General features: G+C 32.9%; 2 protein-coding genes across 2 annotated transcripts in view; both read right to left on the bottom strand.

The window, feature by feature from the left end:
* Positions 1-7,043: 7,043 nt before the first annotated feature.
* LOC107467529 (uncharacterized) lies at positions 7,044-8,533 on the bottom strand. Its single transcript, XM_016086651.3, has 3 exons — positions 8,305-8,533; positions 7,990-8,195; positions 7,044-7,644 (listed from the first exon to the last, which is right to left on the bottom strand). The coding sequence occupies exons 1-3, from the start codon at positions 8,395-8,397 to the stop codon at positions 7,356-7,358; spliced, it is 588 nt and encodes a 195-aa protein (XP_015942137.1). The 5' UTR covers positions 8,398-8,533; the 3' UTR covers positions 7,044-7,355.
* A 3,748-nt stretch (positions 8,534-12,281) lies between these two features.
* LOC107467421 (uncharacterized) overlaps positions 12,282-18,548 on the bottom strand; it is a gene marked incomplete in the record, with an annotated part of 13,928 nt that continues 7,661 nt past the window's right edge. Inside the window, 6 exon segments of the mRNA XM_021131348.2 lie at positions 12,282-13,126; positions 13,834-13,925; positions 14,009-14,094; positions 14,217-14,505; positions 14,843-15,054; positions 15,432-15,497. Coding sequence (XP_020987007.1) covers positions 12,894-13,126; positions 13,834-13,925; positions 14,009-14,094; positions 14,217-14,505; positions 14,843-15,054; positions 15,432-15,497 — 978 coding nt within the window.

An 18,548-nucleotide genomic window follows, 5' to 3' on the forward strand; every position in this document is an offset into this window, starting at 1 on the left:
ATTTTTTTAATTTATTAAAAATACACAACTTTATTTTTTTTTAACTTTATCTATTTTTATATTTTATAACTTATCACTATAAAAAACTATATATATTAAAAGAGAATATCATTTTTTTATCGATTGTTCTTTTATTTAATAATATTTTTTTCCACCTATGATGCATTATTGGGTTTATAGGGTTTAGGAATTAGCTAGGATTTAAGGCTTATAAATTATAATTTTTAATTGAATACAATTTGTTCAAATATCACTAACTAATAATGGATATTAGTTTTTACGACGTTGGATTCTACACGGCACTATTGGATTGATAGGAGGCATTTAGGGTTTGGGATGAGTTTTTTTTTAAGATAAAAGTATATTTTTATTTTTAAAATTTATAAATTTTAAAAAAAATATTTTTTGACGTTTAATTTTATTTAATTTTGTCTTTTTTTGTGACATTTAATTTTGTTTTTAATATTTTTTATTTATTTGATAACTATCTCTATACATTATAAATTTTATCCTTAATATTTTTTATATGGAGTTAACAGAGAATCAATTTAGTTTTATACTAGGGGATAACAAGGATGATGGAGAGGTATTGTAGTAATAAAAAGGATCTACATATGATGTTTATTGATTTGGAAAAAGCGTACGATAGGGAATTATTTCTAAATGTTTTTAATTTTGTTTCCAACATTTCAGATAAAATTAACATTCAAAGATAATTTTAACACAAACCAAAAATATTAGAGATAAAATTAAATACAACTAAATATTAGAGGTATTTTAAAAAAAATCACAAACATTAGAAACAAAAAATATACTTTACTTTTTTTTTGTAATTATTAGTATTTACGGTGTTGAACACCTCATAATTTTTTGGATATATATGAGGTATCTAGGATATAGGATTCAAAGTTTTAAATTGGTTTAATTACTCTATTAGTTCTTATAGTTTTGCGAAATTTTTAATTAAGTATTTATATTTTTTTTCCTTTTAATTGAATCCCTGCACCAATATTTTTTTTTAATTAGGTTTCTTTTGACAGTAATTAGTTTAATTTTATAGGGATCCAACTAAAAAAAATTAATGCAGGAATCCAAATATAAGGACCCAATTAAAAAAATTGGTGTAAAGACTCAATTAAAAGGAAAAAAAAGTATAGGAACCTAATTAAAAATTTTATAAAATTATAGGACCAACAGAGTAATTAAATCTTTTAAATTTTAATACATATGTTCAAACAATTAACTAATAGATATTAATGTTTTGGGAAAGCTCTGCATCCATGTATTTTCTACATGGTTGTTAACCAAGTAATTTCCTCCACACAAGCATCTCCTACCCCTCACTCGTTGGTCATACACGCGCTACATATAACGTGCTTCAATCTAAAGCTTTACTCAACGTAAACCTTCTACTGCAATGTAAACTCCTCTGGTCGCGTTCATCTTCTCGTTTTCTTATTTCGATATAGTTACGTTGCATTTATCTTCTTCCTATTCTTCTTCGTTTTCTTCTTCGATCTGCACTTCTGAATCGAAACAATAAATGACTCAACTTCAAATCAGGAGAGCGATTTGGATTACTCTTCTGAAACGAATCAAACTGACAAAGTTTGGATTATTCAATTTTGAATCGAATTGAATGGAATGCAATTCCTAATTTGAATTGAATTAAATGGACGAAGGTGTACTGAATTGAATTGAATTGATAATATGTAAATTGTAGACAGAGTTATCTGAATTTGATTTGATATAATGGATTATGTTTCGTTCACTCAGTACTATACAATTGTTTCAACATGAGTACTGTGTTCAGTTCACTATGAGTACTGTGTTCGGTTCATTCTGCAGAAAGCTATTTGAATTTGATTTTATATAATAGATTATGTTTCGTTCACTCAATACTATACAATTGTACTGTGTTTGGTTCACAATGAGTACTGTGTTAGGTTCATTACGAGTGATGTGTTCGGTTCATTATGAGTACTGTGTTCGGTTCATTATGCACTATTCAAAACTCTTCTTCCTCACCTTCTACTGCTTCTTCACCAGAGAGAGAAGGAGGAAACGACAAAAAAATACAGTAGCAACAACAAAAGAATGACGATAAGGAGAAAACACGTGAAGAAGAAGGAATGCGAAAAAAGAGGAGATGGAGACGAAGAAGAAGAAGACGCTTCATGCTTAAACGAGCATGAAAAAAAGTAGAAGAAAAAGCGTGGGGGAGAAGAAGTGTTGGGCAAGAACAATTTTGTCTGTATTAAATGTGTGTATTTTACATTTTATTTAATGATATTAGATTTTTTTAGTGTTAGACCAACTTGATTACATAGTTACATAAATGTGTAGCATCCCCCTTAATGTTTATGGTGTTGAGTTCTTATGACATTGTTAGATTTATAGAAAGAATTTATGGTTCATGTTTTGCTTTTTAATCATTGTTTTTTATAGTGTTGAGTATCACATGGTATTTTTGGATTTAAAAGAGGGTTTTAGGGTTTAGGAGTTCGTTCATATTTAAATTATTAGTGTTTATGGTGTTAATTATTCCATGATATTTTTGAGTTTATAAGAATTAAAGTTTAAGAATTAAGATTCAAAATTTAGAATTTTAAATTTTAATAACATCACTAACTAATGTCTATTATTCTTTAGAGTATTGGATTCTTCGTGGCATTGTTGGGTTGATACGAAGAATTTAGGGTTTAGTTTTTTTTTTCAATTATTGGTGTTTAGGATTTTTTTAGTAGAGTTTAAGATTTAGAGTTTAAATTTATTTTTATTAGAAATATGAAAATAAGAACAGAAGAAAAAATGATTATATGGACAGCGATAAGCCGATAACAACACTTATTAAAAGTTAAAACATGTAACAACAATCATGGTGGAGTGTTTTGCGACCACCTTGCAGATTCATCAAAGCTTTTTCATGCAATATTGATAGTAGTTCCATTATCCATTCCTAGTTGTGGGGTATTATTAGAGGTCTCCAAATTACTGTAGCAAATGACTTCTCCACCATTGTTTTTAATTTAAATCTGATTCTCAAGTGGCCAATCAACCTCGTTAGAGAAAAGTGCCTCGTCTCATCCTAGATATCAAAATTGTCACTGATCGGATCAAAAATTTAAGCTGAAGACACACATTCCGTGAAGCTAATAGCATTGCTGATTTACTTCGCCAAAAAAGGACAAGAACTTCCCCATGACATCTACATCTTGGATGCTCCCACGACAGATATTCAACATGCTCTGTTTCTTGATGCTTGTGGTGTCCTTAGATTTAGACGAGTTGATTAGCTTTCTTTGCTTAGTGTTGTTTTTTTTTACTGCATTTCTCTTTTTGGGGTCTTTGACCCCGCTGATTAAAAAAAAAAATGCAGATGATTGCATGATTATAAAAAAAAAGCTGAACATTAATTATCTTCTTTTTTGGACAACTAAGATTTTTGGACTGGAATGTTAATATAACCGAAAAACAAATGACTGACAAAAGATTTTTTTTAAATGTCTTCAAAAAACAATAAAAAAATTAACTTTTAATTAATTAATATTAATTAATTTTAAAATTTAACTTTATAATTTAAAAATTAGAGTATATAATTTAGCATAAACAAAATAATCTAACAAATTAATATTGATAAAAAAGAATTAGTTACCTAACCTTTTTTTATTGTCTACCTAACATTACTTTATTAAAAATACATGCAATACAACTCTTAAAAAAATATATATTTGTAACTACTTATTTTATTTATAAGAGATCTGCTATACATACAAATCTTTTTGGTATATAAGTTCATATAAATTGGTTCAAATCCAATAAAAACGACCTTCAGTTTAGATTGCGTATAAACATGCACTTCCCTAAGTCTTGAATAACGCAAACGGTTCTTTTTCCTCAATCAAAACTGCAACACTCAAAATTCAAACAGGGATAAAAAATCTCTCAAAAATCTCTGAAAATTGTCGCAAAAAGTGAAGGAAGTTGCGAAGATGAATTTGAAAAGAATTATGAGAAAATAAAATAAGAAGATGAAGAAGAAGAAGCAGCAGAAATAAGGAAGAAGAAGATGAAGAGTTTTGAATTATGCATAACTTGTCAGCATATATACACCGAAAATTCTTAAACAATACATTCAAATATCTTCGTGTTACACCCAAATTTGCTGCAAATACAGAAAAATATTTCCTCTAATGCTGCATCTTTTCTTCTTCTTTTTTTCCTTTCTTTCTTTCTTTTTTTTTCTTTTAGTTGAATGAACGTAAGTTCATCATCTTCCAAGTAATTTTGCAGCATTATGTGTTTTTTCTTCTTCTTTGTTTTGATTTTTTTTGTTTTTATTCTTGTTGAGAGAGTAAAACAAGAAAAAAAATTGAAAAGGTAAAACAAAAAAGAAAAGATGAATAAGTAAAAAAAAAAGATGGTGATGATGATGAAAAAAAAAGAAGTAGTAGAAGATGAGGAGGAGGAGGAGGAAGATGAAGAGTTTTGAATTATGCAGAACTTATCAGTACACATGTATCGAAAATTTTTAAATAATACACTCAAATATCTTCGTCTTACACCCAAATTTGCTGCAAATACAGAAAAATATTTTCTCTAATACTGTATTTTTTTCTTTTTTTTCTTATTTTTTTCTTTTTTTTAGTTGAATAAATGTAATTTCATCATCTTCCAAGTAATTTTGTACCATTATGTGTTTCTTCTTCTTTGTTTGATTTTTTTGTTTTTATTCTTGTTAAAAGAGTAAAACAAGAAAAAAAAAAGAATAAGAAAAAAAAAGAAGATGATGATGATGAAAAAGAAAAAGAAGAAGCAGCAGAAGAAAAGGAGGAGGGAGAAGAAGAGTTTTGAATTATGCAAAACTTATCAGCACACATACACCGAAAATTTTTAAACAATACACTCAAATATCTTCGTGTTACAGCGAAATTTGCTGCAAATACAGAAAAATATTTTCTTTAATACATAATTTTTACATTACATTCAATTCAAACCATCAATGATGAATAACAATTTTCACAAACAAAAACATTATTCATCTACAGAATCATAAATTACTAACGAAAACATTAACTAAAATTGAACCACACCTCAGCCACTTGATTAGATTCAAAACAATACTCAACTTCGTTCTGGTTCAATTGACAATTTGAATTTGAATTATTCATTATTTCAAAACTGATTTTAGATTTTGATTTAAAAAATGTAGAAAAAGAACGAAGAGAAATGGAGAGAACATATAGATAGAAGAGAACGTAGATCGAAAACGTTGAAAAAATTCGAAAACGGAAACGAAATTCTTTCAAAAAAGGCTATTATATATTCGTGCGTTGATTGAAAAGTTGGTTAGATTAAGAGGCGCGCGAGATGAATTAAGGTAAAATGACTTGTATAGATTTGTGAAAAAATAACTTGTATGTGGAGAATAATTGTATTTATAAATGTCCTGAAAGGAAAACAGATTATGACTGTCTTCAAGGTAGTTCCCTTCTGTTAAAATCGCACAGCCACCAATTTAGAGGGCAACTGGGATGGAGTATAATTGTATTTATAAATGTCCTGAAAGGAAAACAGATTATGACTATATGATTTGGTATATGCCAACATGCCATGCGCCTAATAAATACGAGTATCAGTATGTAAAACAACTATGCCAACATGTCTAAACGCTTCAATCCAACCAAAGAGATTTCAGCAATCAACATAACTGCATAAGTATCCCTAATAAGGGCCAATCAATTGTCATCACCCAATTCAAATATCAAGATACTAAGTTGACCAAAAGAGAAAAATCAAGATATTACATGAATGGCCAAGGGAATATTAAGGAAAAGTCTAGGTGTGAAGACTCAAGGTGGTGTGACAGAGGAATTCCCTATTGGTATAGGATTACACCAGGGATCATCCTTAAGTCCATACCTTTTCACATTAGTCTTGGAAGTACTCACAGAGCACATCCAAGAGCCTGTGCCATGGTGCATGCTTTTTGCCGATGATATCGTCCTTATGGGAGAGTCAAGGGAAGACCTAAATAAGAAGTTGGAGTTATGGAGAGAAGCTCTAGAAGTGTATGGTCTGTGCATAAGCCGTAGCAAGACAGAATATATGGAATGTAAGTTCAGTCTGAGAAGGGAAAACTCCAATATAGAGGTGAAAATTGGAGAGAACACCTTACGAAAAGTTAAAAGTTTTAAGTATCTTGGGTGCATCATACAGGATAATGAAGAGATTGAACATGATGTAAATCATAGGATCCAAGCAGGTTGGTCAAAATGGCGGAGTGCATCTGGTTTTATATGCGACAAAAAAGTGCCTTTAAAACTTAAAGGTAAATTCTATCGCACCGCTATAAGACCGGCTATGCTGTATGGTACGGAGTGTTGGGCGGCTAAAGGAGAGCACGAACATAAGCTGAGTGTGGCAGAGATGAAGATGTTGAGATGGATGAGTGGTCACACACGATTGGATAAAATAAGGAATGAAGATATAAGGGAGAGAGTTGGAGTAGCATCCATTGTGGAAAAGATGGTTGAATCGCGTCTCAGGTGGTTTGGACATGTGAGAAGAAGACCGATAGAACATCCAGTCAGGAGGGTGGATGAGATGGAAGATGGACAAAGGGCGAAAGGCAGAGGAAGACCTAAGAAGACCATCCATGAAGTGGTCAAACGAGATCTACATGTAAACGGTATCTCTGTAGACATGATACATGACAGAGCACAATGGCGTCGTTTGATTCATGTAGCCGACCCCACTTAGTGGGATAAGGCTTTGTTGTTGTTGTATTGAAAATACTATTGATGGCCAATTGATGGTTACAAAACACCAAAATTGATGGCCCTTAACATTCCTCATTAAAATATATTAGAGGAAATAAACAAAGATTAAAACCACGAAAAAGGACTTGACACTGCTATCAAGATACTAGTTAAATGAACCTTTTCTTCCGCAATTTGGACTAATGGCTTTGCGAGAATTAGAGTAAAGTTCCCATGAAAGATTCTAGTACAATAATGCAACTATGCAAGCAACCAAGACACTGAAAAGCAAATGGTCTAGAGAGAAAGCAAGCTTTTCAAACTAGATAGTAGAATATATATGAAGTATGAACATTGAACAGCAATAGTTATCACCATCAAGCTAAATTGTTTCAGGCATTCTCCTATTATACAGCATAAATATTGAATTACATATTCTCCAAAATTAAAAAGCAGTAGACAACGATCTGAGAACATTTTCCTTCCCTTAAACCCTAACACCCCCATATCCATATCTAACAAAAAAAAAAAAAGACGCACCCTTGTGCAAATTAACCCTGTTTCAGATGTGAATGAAAGCAATAAAACAAAGTTTCAGGCCTTGCCGAAGTCAGAACCTTGTTGTTGCTGGTGGGTAGCTAATACAATGCCCTCATTGTGGTGCTTCTCCCAGCCACCAGTATCAGCCTTGGAGTGAGCCCAATAGTACAAAATGGAGGCCAACATGGAGATCAAAGTAAGGGCAGCACCGGCGGCGAACACCCCCTTGCGGAGGGTGGCGCAGGACAAGTCATTTACCCCAAAATACCCTCTGTATTTTGTGTGATATGCGTTCCTCGCAGACCCTGCTAACAAGCATGACTCTGCTCCCAGAAAGCTAATCCTGATTTTTGTAGTCCCAATATTAGAATCAAATAAAAAGAATCAATTTTCTTCTAATCAATCTATATATGATTTTCATAATTCAATCAAACACTATCTCAGCTCAAACATATATTGAAAATCCAAACTTTACTCTCTTCAATTTGTCATTTCTCATTCCCTAGCCGCAAATTGCATAATTAATCCATTCACATAGTTGAGAATTATGAGCTTTCAAGTAATACTTCTGCTTCATATGAAATACGATTTAAATAATTCTATAAGTCAACAAGAAGAGGAACTGAGAGTGAAATTCAGGGAAAAGTTTTTTCGATACAAAAATAAAAAAGTACGAAGGAGGAATTACCAAGAGAAAATGAAGAGAAAGACGGCACAGGTGGAGCGGGCGCCGGAGACGAGGCCCTTGCCGCAGCAGAGGCATCTGGTGAGGGCGTTAACGATGGCGTGGCTGATTAATAGGAGAAAGAAGGCGGAGAGGCCGTACACTGTGGAGGCATCGGTGGTGTAAACACAGTAAGTTCTGTCGTCATACTCATCGGGAACCACTTTCGCCTGCAAAACCAGATACACAAAACGGAAGCATTTCAGCTTAGACCTTAATTCAATTCCACACAGAGAGAGAGAGAGAGAGAGAGAGAGAGAGAGAGAGAGAGAGGTGTACGGCGCTACGACGTCGTTCGGCGCCTACGGCGAAGACGAAGGCGATGAGGTGGAGGGCGATGAGGATGACCAGAATGGGTAAGGAAACCGCCATCGCCGATCTGCTCTCTGCTGCTTCTTTTGCTTTCACACTTCACTTTGCAGCTTCCACTCACTCACTCACTGTGCCACCTGCTTGTGTTATCACAAGTAATTACCATATTTAATTTCGCATCTTTTTTTTTTTCCCTCTTTATCCTTTTCGTCCCCTGTTTTTCTTTAAATCGGCATGTTTTCTCTTTTTCTTTTTAATGATTAATTTTTATTTCTTCATGGAGAAAAAGATTTCTATGTTGGTTTCTTTTTGACTAACACAATCCATTTTATGCTCATCATAATTCAACGATGGTTTTATTTACATGACCAACAGATGTATGATTAAGATAACATCGCATTATTTGACTATTAGTCAGTTACTAAAAATGATTTTGATTTCTCCTATTTAACATACGGGACCGTCAATACATATACACATATACATGCGCTAAAAGTTGAGACACTTTCTCTATGTTTCACCTAAACATTTGGCCATTTGACCATTTTTACTCCGTAGAAGTAAATATTTTTATATATGTTTCATGTTTTATTAATAAAATGACGTGAAAGAAAAGAAAGACCAACATTATAACTATTTCGAGATTAACGTCGATGCTCTTTTTGGCGACATGGGCCCTTGAGTTTTGGGAGATTGGGGGGACTCTAGGGAAAAAAATTGTTTTGTTCTAGTTCTAGACTTGTAGGCAAAAGCAAAAGGAAAGTAGTAAAATAATTTGTTTAAAATAAAATAAGGGATTTAAATCAAGTGGGTGGGAAGTACATGAAGATTTGATGGGGCTTAGCATGATGCATGGTTGATTTGAAGCAAAACGACGAATGGTATATGATGTGGTTACCCCAGTGTCCAGTGTGTGATGCGACCCATTTACCCTGACCACTTATTGAAAAAGTCAATACATATAGCTGGAACACGCTTGACTTGTCGGACCACCCTTCTCCGCTACCCGGTTAACACAATTCACCAAAATTCGTTGATTCTTTACATGCTTATCGCTTCATTCACCATGTCAAGATCCCACCGAAAGAGAGAAAAAGTGACCGCACTCATCACCAATTCATTCAACTGGAGCATTGTGATTGGCAAATGGCAACGCACCTGCTCCATTCCATCTTTAATGATATTTTTGCCTAAACCATATGCAGATCAACATTACATGATCCAATAGGACAATAACAAAGAACAAAAACTGGATCAGGCCCAGAGAAACTCCTAACCCAAAACTCAACTACTGATTTTATCTTATGATCATTACTCATTAGAGATTTAGAAAAACTAATGCATTCAATCGCTTTCATTAAGTCGATTCAATTTGAATTACATGTCTCTAATTCACTTACAAATAACCATGTAATGTATGTATATGTGGAGTTTTTTCATCGTTAGAGGAACTAACTAATTAAGCAGTGATATACAAGAGTGAGTGGAGTTCACACTCTATTGGAGAGCTTTAATCCCATTCAAGGGGTCCTTCTTTGCAAAGGCGAGGACGTCGATCCCTCCAACTATGAAGATCAAAGTTCTGAACTTAAAGCAGGTTAGCCAAAATCTAAACAGAACAAATCCAACTCAACTCATACATGGTTTAAGTAATCCACTAATCCTACATTAATTGTGGTGTGATTTCAAAAGTATAATGTATCAAAGGTATATTAAAAGAGAGATTAAACTATAGCAAGACAGAAAATGTCTACAAAGAAAAAAGGCTTGATATAATAACAGCATCTATCTATTTTGGGGAGCAAAGCCATTTGTTAAAAGATGAATGCATCGTTGCAGGCAAATGCAGCAGTAGAATAGGCTAAAGCGGGTTGGTGCAACGATTAGAAATGGTTCAATTTATACACACAAGATGAAAATGAATCAGGAAAGGGAAAAAGTTGCAAGAATCGTGATGCCAAACATGTCTATAGAACACTTGTCTGAATTGATGTCTTTCTACGGATTAATGCGTGAGATATGTTCCGAGACATTGGACAGAAAATTACATGAGCTAATCCAGGAAGAAACGTGACAAAAAAGAATACAAGAATTATAGATGTGCCTAAATAAATTCCCTCCTCCTTTTCTTCTCTGTTATTTTTGAGTTTTATGGAAAAGATAAATTAATATTGCCCTTTATTTTTGAATTTTATGGAACAAGAATCAATACAGACCAACGCTGCCAGATTTGATGACTTTGGAATGAATTGTTAAGATTTAAGCTGCGCGTTTCAAATTATGAATAACAGTGTTAATTAGTAATGGGATACGGACACTAGTTACACTGACTTACACTCAGATACATCCAAGTTTTCTAAATCAATTGTTAGGATATTATGTATTGCTTTTCAATTGTAACTTTTTGAATTTTCTAAAATTTTTCTAATTATTCTTCATTGTCTGTATATTCCTTGTTTAATGCAGTTAGATTATAGAACACTATAGAGAAAAAATTGTCATGAAAGTTTAATTAGAATACACTAATTTTTAGATGATGCAAGATTTTCAGATGTGCTTAACTAGAATTTTGTGTACCGCGTAACTAGGTATGGGTAATTTCAAATGTGTAAAGTGTTTGAAATATGGAAATGAAATTTGATAATATATATGCAAAATGATCAACAATTTCAGTCTCTATTTTTTTGAGGTATTGAAATACTGAAATTTTAAATACAAAAATTAAAATTTTAGTACCAATCTCAGAACCAACAAACATAATATTAAGTCTTACTCTCTTAGTTTCCATATCAGTCAAAACAAAACAAATGCTACGTGACACTAAGGGTGTAAGTGATCGAATCGGACCGAAAATTACCGCAAAACCGAACCAAAAATTGAAAACCAAAAAAATCGGTTTTTTTCTGACAAACCGATCGGTTTGGTTCGGTTTTCGGTTGGCTCGATAGAAACTAAATCGAACCAAACCGAATCGAAGATATGCATACATTTCAATGTTTTAACCATTTTAACCTTTAACCTAACAACAAAAATTTCTAACCCCTAACCATTTCAATGTTTTACTCTTATTATATCAGTTTATTGACTATTTTAAACCTCTAATTATTGTGATTCATATTCTTCTCATTAGAAATTAAAAATCAAAAAAATCGATCAAAACAAACCGCTGTTGATTCGGTTCGGTTCAGTTCGATTGTAAAAGCAACAAACCGAACGGTTGTGCATCTGTAAGAACCGAATATATTGGTTCGGTTAGTTTTTTGTCCAAAACCAAACCAAACCGAACCGATAACACCCCTATGTGACACAAAAAATACAAAAAATGTTAAAAGATAACAGATTACACTTACCAAAATAATTGGGAAAAAATGGAAAGAATTCATAAATGGAGCGGTGAGTAATAATAATAAACCCTGGATTAAAATATTGTTTTATTATAAACCTTTAAAACATTATTTTTTGTATCTCTATTTTTTTTAGATACTGAAATACTGAAATTTTAAATACAAAAATTAAAATTTTAGTACCAATCTCAGACCAACAAACATAATATTAAGTCTTACTTTCTCAGTTTCCGTATCAGTCAAAATAAAACAAATGCTACGTGACACAAAAAATACAAGAGATGTTAAAATATAACAGATTACACTTACCAAAATAATTGGAAAAAAAATGGAAAGAATTCATATGGAGCGGTGAGTAATAATAATAAACCCTGGATTAAAATATTGTTTTATTATAATTTTAAAACATTATCTTTAAAAAACTAATTTTAACAAATTACTTTTAAAAAGCTAAAATTTTACCAAACTGAGAAAACTATTTTTTCACATTTTAAGATGAACGATTATTTCCAATAAAGAACATATGCAAAAAACCACCGATAAAAAGAAAGGAAGACGCAAAGCAAGATTTCTCCCTACAAACATCCATTAGTAACAAAATTACGAAGAAAAGATGACGGTTCCTACATGTAAAGCAGCTAAGATACGTAAATGTTATTGTTACAATTCAAATACAGAGATGGGGCAATTCTAATACCATTACCAGTAAAATTCCCCAATACACTAAAGCCGGGTCCTATATGGTGATCATCAGGACACAAAAAAGAAGCCTGTTCTCTTTAACAAAAACATGCCACCATAAAATAAATATAGTTGCAAAATTACAACAAACAACTGATGTGGGTAAAATCATTGATGTCAGCAAAACAAAACCATGCGATTGCTAAGCTGCTTTTTAGCCTGTACATCCGCCATGAACAAATTCTGAGTAGCCTTAACAGTCGAGGATGCTTGTCCAGAGCTTTGCTGCTTCCATTGTTTCACTTATCAAAGAAGGAAACATAGCAGGAACTACAAAGGACAGGGCCTGACATCTTTTTGTTTTTCTTTTTTCCCTTTTTTTTTCTTTTTTTTTTCTTTGTCAAATACATGATATACTCTCACTTCATCAAGTACTGTATCTAAGAAATGGGCCAAGCTGGTAATGGCAGACAACTAGATCCACTTCTCAAACGGCTTAATTAAAATTGTTACAGTCACCTTAGAGAATCCTCAGCGGCTGAAAAACATGAAATCAGGGTGACTGACCTGAAGCAGTCTCAACCACTTGTCAGCCGCTTGTGAAAGAGAGGTAGCCACCTGGCGCTCATGTCCACCGTTTGGAGTCCACAGAGATCCTTTGAACTTGTATGAAGCAAGACCAAACACCGGTAAAGACATTTTAGGGGCACCATCTGTCTCAGTAGTATGTGACATTACAGGTGCCTGCACCCTTTGTTGTGTACCTGAAATACAAAAGTATTGTATATTTGTTAAGCAACCAATGGAACACATAAAAATGAATTTATTCAACTATCTCACACATGCAGGCATGCAGCACCTCAAATTTCTGTTCCAGGCAAACCATTTTCATGCACTGGTTACTAGCCAATACACTTTAATAGAAACATTCACCAAGACGAAAACATGACTCTTTGTAGTTGAAGAAGAGAGCAAATAAAGAAACCCAACAACCCTTAATTTCAAAGGATGAAAGATAAAATATCACAAACTAAATATATAAAACAAAAATTACTAAAAATACAAATAAGCAGCAACACGTCAAGAAGTTCACTGGGTACTGCTGACAGATATAATGATCCATTGTGCTACTCAATAGTATGTCTCAAGAAGAAGAACACAGTTGGAGAATATCACAACTACCAGGTGCCTAGATAAGTAGATAGTAGCCATATATATTCTGTCAATGGAAATGGGTATTAGGCATGTGTCTATCCATAGCTGGGGAGATTCTAAAATAAATTCTGCAAATGTATAATAAATACATCACACTATTTAGGAGCTAAAGGATAAGAGACCAAAACTTTTGATTTTCTTAGTCTGTTTTTCCTAGCCTGGAACAATATACAAAGACTATTCTTTAATTCTCAAAACTTTGTTATAGAGCAAAACCAGTAAAGCAGAAATGAAGAGGTGAAAAACTGCAGCTTACCTCCCACAGGTGTATAAAGAGAATGGTAAGTTAGAAAGCATGCATCAAGATCTTTCAAAGTTGGACCAGTGGGTATCCTGTAAATCGGATACCTACAAAGCAAACCAAAATGATAGGTCAGCCCCTTGTGCAACTATCCATATGAAGAATGTCAAAAAAGCAAAGTTAAGCATACCATGCTACAGATATCCAACTTGACGATAGTATATCACAACTTCTCAGATTCACCAGTTCTGGAAGGCGGTAAGCAAGGTCCAATATCTATCCCACCACAAAAATTTCAATATAGTGAAAAGGCTAAACAAAACAAAGAACTATGTCCAACAGTCCAAGTATAACTGGAGAAGATAGACTTATGAGGCAGGGTAGTTGAGTTGGCTAACCTTGTCAGACAAAGGCTCACGGCTGTAAGGAGGGTCTCTTTCAAGATACTCAAAAAGCAAATAGCCCTGTGAATTGACAGATTCGCCTTCATCACTAGAAAAGCCATCATGTCGGAGTGTGTGGTGGTCTCTCAATGATAATCCACCCATCTGACGATTAATCTCATCTGGCAGGTGTGGATGATTCCATTGCTCCCTCAAGTAATTCAATCCTCTCTCAGGTTCACAATCACTGCTACCTTCACTACTTGAGTCCCTGAAATCACTGTCGCTGTCCTCACCTGGCAGCCTATCAAAGAAGGAAACAATTTGATTGTAAACTTTACGGAAACATAAGCACCAGTTAGGCACTTACAAATTGAGAAAAAGTGAACCCAACTGGAAGCTAAGTACTAGCTAAAAGCATCCAACTAAGGTAGAATGCTTAGCTATTCAGAAAGTAAGAATCAACACTAGAACTGAATATTAAATTAACCTTACAACATACTTAAATCCATAACTTCTTGACATAAAATTTGCAATGTCTCTATCCAAAATGCCCCAATGTTTGGCCTTTATCAAGATTCACACCCTCCCAAAAGGTCATTAAAATTAATCTTCCAAACGAGGTCCAACGAAAGCAATACCTTGACTTTACAGAAGGCTTCCCACTAGTGTAAATTTGAATTCCAGAAAGATAGGGAACGTAATATTGAACAACACTCTCATTCCCGTTTAATACAAGCGGTACACCAGCACCATATGCGCTCCACTCCCTGAAAGATTCCCACAAGTCACCAAGAACAAAGTAAGGCTGAGACTCCACATCGCACGCCTTAAAGCCTCTCATCATGGTCCGCTGCAATATTCAATTCACAATCAAAAAGGAAAGACGAGCAAATGGGTAAAAACAAAAACAATGAAGAAGGAGAATCAAATACTTAAACCACACTAAAATAAAGAAAAATGAAACGTGTAAAAAGTAAAAATTATGCATCATTTACTAGCTTACTTCTTGATGGATGAGAAACTCACTTCTCCTTTCTATTCATTGATCCCATTCAGACCTTCAAAATGTTACTACTTATTGTCACACCAGCCACTAAATCCATCCGTTACAAACAACGACAATACTACAATAAATAACTTAGTTAAAGAAAAGCGATTTCTTCCCTAACCCAGCTACAACTATTAAAAGTTCCAGCAAAACTTGCCAGCTAGTTACTGAAAACTAACCTTAGAAAGATACTGAGCAGGCACAGAGGGCGTGATCGCCTGAAAGAACCGCTCCAGATTGCTCAATCACTTCTCAGCATTATCTTGTGGCTGTGAGTTACTTTGTGATTGTTCCATCTGTAACAATCAGAAAATCAAAGACCAGAAAATAACTTCAGAAAACTATGAACAAATAAATAATTCAGCAACCAAATCATGAAGCAGCAAACAAATTCAAATAACCTCAGCAAATCAAAAAACAAAACCATGAAGCAGCAAACAAATTCAAATAATAAATTCAAATAACCTCAGCAAATCAAAAACCAAAACCATGAAGCAGCAAACAAATTCAAATAACCTCAGCAAATCAAAAACCACAAAACCATGAAGCGGCAAACAAATTCAAATAACCTCATCAAATCAAAAAACACAAATCATGAAGCAGCAAGGAGGAATAATAGAATAAGTGAATAACAGAGTATTACTGGCGGCGAGTAACGGCGACGATGGAAGAGGAGGCGAGCTTGGCGACAACGCAACAGGAGGCGAGCTCGGCGACGACGCAACAAGGGGCGAGTTCGGCGACGAAACAGGACGCGGTGGTGGTTGCCGTGGTCAACACCGTCGCTGCTGTGGCTGCGGGATGCGGTGGCGATGGCGGTGGGACTGTGGGTGGTGAACTGCTTTTTCAGTAATTCCTCTTCTCTTCTGGCTCCTGGAGTTCTGGGATCTGGGTGATTTCTGTGAATATTAGGGACTTAGGGCTTCGTTTACTCGTTTAGGCGTTTAGTCCTTTTTTTCTTTTTTTTTTAAAAAAACTCCCAAAACGACGTCGTTTAGCATTTTTATTTTCAAACCAAAAACCGTTAAAAAACCGAACAATTCTTCCGGTTCACCGGTTAACTGCCGGTTCGACCAGTTTTTTGACCGATTTTTGTCAAATGGTTTCTGACCTTACCCGGATGGTGACTGATTTCCGGTTAATCCGATTGAACCGACCGGTCCGATTCGGTTTTCAGAACCATGGTTTTATGGTTTACGCCTATATTAAATTTAAAAGGATTTTACACTTAAATCTTTCTTAATATTGTTATTTGTATATTCCATTATTTCTTGCTTATAGTTGGTGTCTTTATTTATAGTTTTATACTTAGAGTTGCAAATACCGATAAAAACAAAACAAAAACCTCTTATTTTAGCAAGGCATACATTGATTTAGATTAATTTATTATTTTAGTTAAGTTTAATTGCCGGTCGTTTGAATTCGACAAATTTTGAAAATACAATATATCATATAGTAATATTGATTTATATAAGTACCGAGATAGATAATATATTTAACAATCACAAGTATTATATATGAGAGAGAAGCAAAAAAGCTACGCCTATTAAAGAATGATTATAACGTAAAAGAGTATAGATAATGATAATAAATATTATTTCTGTAAATCAGAATTATCTTTCCATCATCTAACCTTCTTCTAGTCCGACATAAAATTACAAATTTACAATCACATATACAAATTTTTAAATGGAATTTTGACTTGTGAAACATTTGGGTGTATCAGACTAGTTTTAAAATGTGCATCTCTTTTATATTTTTTCATGCGTATTTGTTCTATTTGTTCAGGAAAATATTCAAAATGTAATATGGAAATGGAAATCTAGGTATTTTTAACTAATATCGACTAATTTTTTAAAATTATTTTGTTGAGATTAAATTCTAGATACTAATCATAAATTTTTAACACTAAATCTTAAATTATAAATTATAAATCTTAAACCTAAATCGTTTAATTAAAAAATGAGAATTTTTGGAATTAAAAAATTAAAATTAATAAATATTTATTAACTTAAAATTATTTTCTATACTTTCTCATAATTAAACTACTTGATAAGAAAGTAAAAATGGTAAAACAAAAACATTAAAAATCCCAAAATCAGCAAACATGCATGAATCACTTCTTTATTTAAACAAAAAATTCAAATACATTTTATAGTTAATAAGAAAAGAGTTAACCAACTTGTTGACGATTTAGTAGCTAGTTGTCTACTAATCTGTTTAATATCAAAGGTTTGAATCCTGTCTTGTGTATGTGATAATTTATTGATCAGCGACAAACTTTTAAGTAGAGCTCAGATCCATAACAAATTAATTCTTAACCTGTGGAATTAGAAAATATCGTAAAAAAAAAAAAGATTGTTTTAAAACACAACAAATATTCATTATAATATTATACAAACTCCAAAGAATTCAAAATAAACTAGATACTTACTATTACTACTTACTTAACTTATCCATGGTGATGATAGCATCTCCAAAAGCAAAAAAACCTATGAACTGCATCATAAGGAAAGTTTCTATTGCATCTAGCTATACATGGATCCAACAGATCAGATCCAACATAATAAGGTGTAGTCCAACGTTGTTCAAAAATAGTGTCATGGAATCCCATAATAACAGAACAAATAACTACCACTATAATTATCAACAATGCAATTGCATATCGTGCATTATTTCTAGCCATAAATCTCTCCCCTCTTTTAGTCTTGAAAGTTGAAATCATAAGGTTGAGGTAAAGTAGGTTTTATAGAGGCTTAAAACATTCTTTAACATTTTTATGTTAGTATAATTCTAGAATTAGGATATACCTTACTTATTTCATGTCCCGTCCTTAGTTGCCAATTACCAATAAATAAAACAAAAAGTCTCATTATAGTGTCCAATGGTCATTTTATAATAGTTTAATATTTTTATTAAAGTTTCATTGCCTCTTAAATACAATGAATTTTATAAAACAATATTATATAAAGATGCCAAGGTGGTGTTATTATATCGTGAGGCCGGTTGCACCATGCAACTTCAAGGTACCATCAAGGCTCTTTCTCAAAAAATAATACTATATGATTAATAAAATTCATTATTATTAACTAGTACTAAATTTTAAATTTTATATTTTAATACTATAAAAATAAAATATTAATTTAAAATATTAATTAATATTAATATAAAGTATTGGCCTCTTAACATTTTTTAGCTAATTATCCAAAATATAAACCCTAATATCTTGCGCTTACTTACTTAGTTTACTTTAGTATTAGATAAGAGTATCTTGTCACTTTTGTTGTAGTTACAAT

Source organism: Arachis duranensis, chromosome 9, assembly GCF_000817695.3.
Source record: "Arachis duranensis cultivar V14167 chromosome 9, aradu.V14167.gnm2.J7QH, whole genome shotgun sequence".
Classification (NCBI taxonomy): domain Eukaryota; kingdom Viridiplantae; phylum Streptophyta; class Magnoliopsida; order Fabales; family Fabaceae; genus Arachis; species Arachis duranensis.

Bases quoted from the DNA above. Each gene is read 5' to 3' on its own strand.
- LOC107467529 (XM_016086651.3), bottom strand. From the start codon at position 8,397: ATGGCGGTTTCCTTACCCATTCTGGTCATCCTCATCGCCCTCCACCTC. The intron at 8,196-8,304 runs GTACACCTCTCT...CTGGTTTTGCAG, and splicing joins CCGAACGACGTCGTAGCGCC to GCGAAAGTGGTTCCCGATGA. The intron at 7,645-7,989 runs GTAATTCCTCCT...TACAAAAATCAG, and splicing joins TTTCTCTTCATTTTCTCTTG to GATTAGCTTTCTGGGAGCAG.